We start from the raw sequence: 5,269 nt of genomic DNA, 5'->3' as shown, positions 1-5,269 counted from the left end.
AATAATAGTAACAGAGGGAAAGTAATCAGAGTTTTCAATTTGAAGAGGAAAAAAAAGAGAGCAGAGTGGGATCTGTGCGGTCCCAAAAATACCCAAGGGCTTAAAGAAGCTGAGGGCATTTTTGATTGAAAATTTTAGAATAAAGTGACCGAAGTGCTTTCCCTATGCAACTTGCAAGAAAAGAAAGTGGATGGACAGTTAATTCATCCAACAGAAAAAAAAAAGTTTATTTTACTTAATATATTGCTCCATGCTGCCTTTAATTTGTTTGACAAGTTGGTGGGACCGAAATTTATACATGCATTGTGGTAGCAATACGGTGGCCACCGAGGTTTTCATGAAGCCAGTTGGAACAGCAAAGAACAATGGAAAAGCAGGCATAATGAAAAAAAAAAAAAGAAGAAAAAAGTAACACTTTAGAAAAAGTAATACGGGTTACAGATCACATCAGGATCCCTCACTGCACTAACCAGGACCAAGATGCTTACAAAATTTTTAGTGCTTTGACCCAAATGAAAAGCCATGGATACTACTATTATTGTTATTATTATTTTTTTTTGCAGGTACCTTTGAGGTCCATCCTGAAGAAAAGGAAAATGGAGACAAAAGATGCGGTCACATATGATCTGGTATTCCTAAATTCCAATTCCAAAATCCCACCATAATAGAAGAAGATAGATGAGAATCATTGATCTATGATGCTAAGATTCCTTCACTGACCATTAAAAAAATGGGAGTGGGGGGGGGGGGGTTTGAAAAAAGAATCAGTGAGTCTTTGGCAAAAATAATCAGTTTAAAATCGAAGTGGAATGGAAGAATGAGATGCTTTGATTAGTGGTTCTTAACCTTGGATCAGTCAAGATTCTATTATCAACATCAGTCAACTAATTAAACTACCATTTACTTCCTTTTTTTTCTTTATTGCCAACAAGGAATTTGCTACTAAAATATAAACCCGAATTTGCCAAAAAGACATCACCATTAAGCACAGTCATTAAACTATATCTTTAAAAAGCATGCATTGTGAGTCAGATAGATCAACATTTGACATGGCATATTGCTCAAATCACCTGCTTCCACTTTGGCCATATATCCTTTTAAACCACAATATTATTTCATTACAATAGCCTTATTAACTGCTTCAGAGCAAACTCATAAGCAACAACAAGATAACCCCTTGTGGCTAAAACACCAAAGCTGATCCATGGATTTCTTCATGTTGTCCCAAGTTAAGGTGCTGAACATCAGTGTTTGAAGCAAGGAAATATGAATTATTTCAGGCTCATATCAAATTTTAAGCCTCTATAGTACAGTCTGTCATTTTGCAGAGGACTCGGATCCACATGGTGGTATCTATAGAACACACACAATCAATCTAAGAATAACAGGTTACAACAGATGATGCAGACACACGACTAGACTAGAATTAACAAGAGCCCAAGCTTCAAGTAAATAAGCTTTTATCTTTTTGGTTCAATGATTCAGAATTTGAATGATAAATCACAAAACCACCTAACTGATCTCTCTTTAAGTGGAAACTACGGACTAAAATGCATCTCCAAGATATACACATCACTAGTAGGCTTCATCTTCATCTCTTTTAACTAATAATAATACCTTGAGAAAAGTCTTCCCACATTATCACTGAGTTTATTGATGTTGTTGCATTGACTGCATCTGGAAATGAGTGTTGTAAGATCCGAATTGAGATCTGGGAAGAGTTTCTCCAAGCAAATTTTGTTCCTCCAGCTTGGGTCCGTATGATGAAATCCCACAGAAAGGGGACAGGAAAGCATTGCAATTACTCGTCCGGTTGAAAACCATAGTTGCTCCATTTTGTTGCTTCCATTCAAAGTCGATCTCTTTAGTTGTGGCTAGTTTAGCTTGCTGCTGTGCCTGTATGACTGCAGAAGAATCACTTGAAGACGAATGCTTGCAGCGATCCGGTGACGAAGAGGGAGTATCAGGGACATTAACCGTTGTGATATCATGGATACTGGACCTCCTCTTGTCTTTCCCCCCAGTGACCTGCCTGATGAAGTATTTCTGAGCATGACTTGCCACTTGAGTCGGTGTTCGAGTAGTCACGAAATTGCGTGAAATATTTCTCCAATCCCCTTTACCGTACTTTTTAAGACCCATTAAGAATTGTCTGTCATTAATCATCAAGTCAAACATCATAAGCCGCTAGGAAAAATGCTGAAAACCATTGAACGGTACAGAATTTGCACAACCAAGAAAAGCGACATGCACCAACAAAACATACACAGTGTTTACCAACCAACCACATTGTCAACATTCATAACAATTGCAAGATTCAAACAGGAAACTCCATTGATACCTGATATCCTAAGGACTGATCATAATTGTCAAATATATAAAGAACCAAAAAAAAGGGCTAGCAGTTACCTGTGTTCTTCTTCAGTCCATGGCACTCCTTTCTTCCTTTCTTGATCAGAAGAACGAGACCCAGTCCCTCTTTTACCAGGAGTGTAATAGTGTCTAAATCCATCAAAGCCTTGACTATCATTACCCCACTCCAATGTAAAAGATTCACTGCTATATCCAGGGATTGGAATCAGGCCAGCCTCTATATCACTCACATCTTCTTCCAATTCTCTGTATTGCTTGATGACATCCCCAACTGTTTTTCCAGGAATCATAGATGCCACCTTAATCCATCGATCAGGGGTATCTTTATCATATAAAGCCAAAGCATTTTCAAAGCACTTGTTCTCTTCAGGCGTCCATTTAGTACCTTTACTCTCTTGAAAAAACCAATTGGAAGTATGTAAATAAGAGGCTGGAGAGAGAATTTCAAGTCCCCTATTCATTTGTTACTGGTTATGTAAACTGCCAAAGATGATTTGCCCGTACGCAAAAAAAGAAAGAAGAAAACTATGCTTTTCTCCCTCTTTGAATGAAATTGTTCAAAGAGAGAGAAAAACCAAATTAGAAAAATGCAGAGAAGTAAGGCTGTTTTAAATTAGCAACGAAATATCAAATCATAAAAACATTAAAATGGATTCGGTACCCTTTTTCACACAAGATTAAGTTGAGGAATCTCAAAAAATTGAACTTTCCAAAACCCAAGGAAAATTCGAGAGCTGGTAGAAAAAAAAAAAGAAAAAAGCAGATCTTTGCAAATATAAATGAAAAACCCCGACATACATAGTAGATCCAAAATTACATACTACAATTACAACTAGAAAATTGATATAGAGATTAAAATTTAAAAACCCAGATCATAGATTTAAACACAAACTGGAAAAAAAAAAGAACGCAGTAAATCGATGAAGAAAGCAAAAACAATAAAACAAAACAAAGAAGGTTCTAGAGAATTGGAGAGCTAAAAGTGGGGGGAAATCTTTAGCAGTTTATATTTTGTTAGGAAGATAAAGCAAAAGCAAGGAGAAGAAAGAGAGAGTGCATGATAGAAATGAATTATAAGCACACTCTTTTGAGTTATATTTTGTACTGCTTACAAAACTATGAAACAGAGAATGATGAGACTGAAAGTGAAGGCAGAGAGAAAGAGAGGGGTCAAAGCTGCTAACTTGTGATTGGTGTTGAAGAATTGTGGGCGCTACTGTGGCCAAAGCAACGCTCTTTTTCTCTAAAATATTATGAGGGAAGGGTGATGGCCAATCAGAAGAGAGACATCGACGGACATTTGGCTTGTTGGTGAATGAAATTGGATGTTTGGTTTTCTGGTCTTTTTATTTGGAGATGACCAATTTTGGCACGTGAGATGTTTGTCCTTCGTGTCATCCAAAGTTTTAATGGGAGGTGAAATGTGCTTTTTCATTACAAAATTAGTAGAGAAATTTGATTTTGAAGTTAAAAGTATTAAATATATTTTTTGAGAAATTATTAATTAATAGTGGAATTTTTAGATTTCGGTGAGATATTGATAAGTATTCTATAAGAGTATAATAAAATATTAAAACAAAGATATATGTCAATATTTTAAGACTATTTGTGGAATAAAATAAAATACTTGCTTTTTTTTTTACTAAACATAAAAGTTGAGATTTAGTTACTTTTAATTTTTGTATTTGGAAGTAAAATTATCAAATAACTTTATTCATATTAACTAGTTAAAATATATATAAGAATTAGATTAATGTATATTTAGTTAAAAGGATTTTTTATTCTCCCAATTTTGAAATTGAGCAAATTGATCGCTCTAAAAAATATTAAAGCAATTTAATCCTCGTCAGTTTCGAAAGTGAGCAATGTAATAACAATTAATAACGACGTTAATGTGTTGATTGAATTTTAGCTCAATTAACATAGACATTGATGTTAGTGTAGGAAGATGTGGGTTTGAGTGTGCTGAAGCGTATTATCCTCCTATTTAAGGGTTGGGGAGGGGCTATGAGTTGTTCTAGACATTATATTAAAAAAAGCAGATATCATCAAAATCTATAATGAGATTGTTCAAAAAAAATGACATTTATGTCATCTATCAATAGTAATACTTTGATTGATATAGCAACAAAATTAGCCTTCGATGTTTACATATTTTGTCATTTTAGTCTTAATTCTAAAAAATTCAACAAATTTAGCCTTAATTTACACAAATGTAATGAGATAAATTTGTTAAAATTAACATTAAATTGACAAAATATGTAAACTTTAAGGGCTAAATTTCTTATTGCCAAATCCAAATCAATTTTTTTATGTTTTTTTTTATGTTTGGTACGATAAAACAAGTGCATTAATGTAAAAATAATGTACAAGTCAACTTTTAAAAAACAAGTTTTATAGTAAAATGTCTTATCATTTTGTTTTCTGTAAAACATTGTACATCATAACCTTCTCTACTTTCTCACCTACTCTAGAGAATATATCTTGCCCTTCTCTCTTTCTGTAACACCCTTAACTCGTTTCTGTCGTCGGATTAGGGTTATAGAGTATTACTAAACAATCAGAAACATTTGAACCTTATATAATTCAATTGTAATCACATAATAAATTATTCATACACATGCATATAGTCCCTGAATTGAGCCCTTAAAAATAGTTTAGAAACAAATTGGGATCAATTTGAATCAGTTTGGAAAGTTTAGGAAAAAAGATAAAAAATCTACAAAACAAGGGTCACACGGCCATGTGGCCAGGCCGTGTGTCTCACAAGGCTGAGAAACATGCCCATGTCTTGGGCTGTGTAACAATTGAACTAGGGACACATGGCTGTGCCCCAACCCGTGTTCCTACCCGTGAAACTCTCTAAGTAGGGTCACATGGCCGTGTCACACGCCCG

At 34.6% G+C, this 5,269-nt stretch overlaps 1 protein-coding gene across 1 annotated transcript; it reads right to left on the bottom strand.

The window, feature by feature from the left end:
* Positions 1 to 1,057: 1,057 nt before the first annotated feature.
* Positions 1,058 to 3,688, bottom strand: LOC107930146 (transcription factor DIVARICATA). Its single transcript, XM_016861719.2, has 2 exons — positions 2,410 to 3,688; positions 1,058 to 2,152 (listed from the first exon to the last, which is right to left on the bottom strand). Exons 1-2 carry the CDS (start codon positions 2,832 to 2,834, stop codon positions 1,651 to 1,653), a joined length of 927 nt encoding a protein of 308 aa, XP_016717208.1. The 5' UTR covers positions 2,835 to 3,688; the 3' UTR covers positions 1,058 to 1,650.
* Between the last annotated feature and the right edge of the window lie 1,581 nt (positions 3,689 to 5,269).

The sequence above is a fragment of the Gossypium hirsutum genome, chromosome A04 (genome assembly GCF_007990345.1).
Source record: "Gossypium hirsutum isolate 1008001.06 chromosome A04, Gossypium_hirsutum_v2.1, whole genome shotgun sequence".
NCBI classification, from domain to species: Eukaryota; Viridiplantae; Streptophyta; class Magnoliopsida; order Malvales; family Malvaceae; genus Gossypium; species Gossypium hirsutum.
This window is presented reverse-complemented; position numbering and strand designations above follow the sequence as displayed.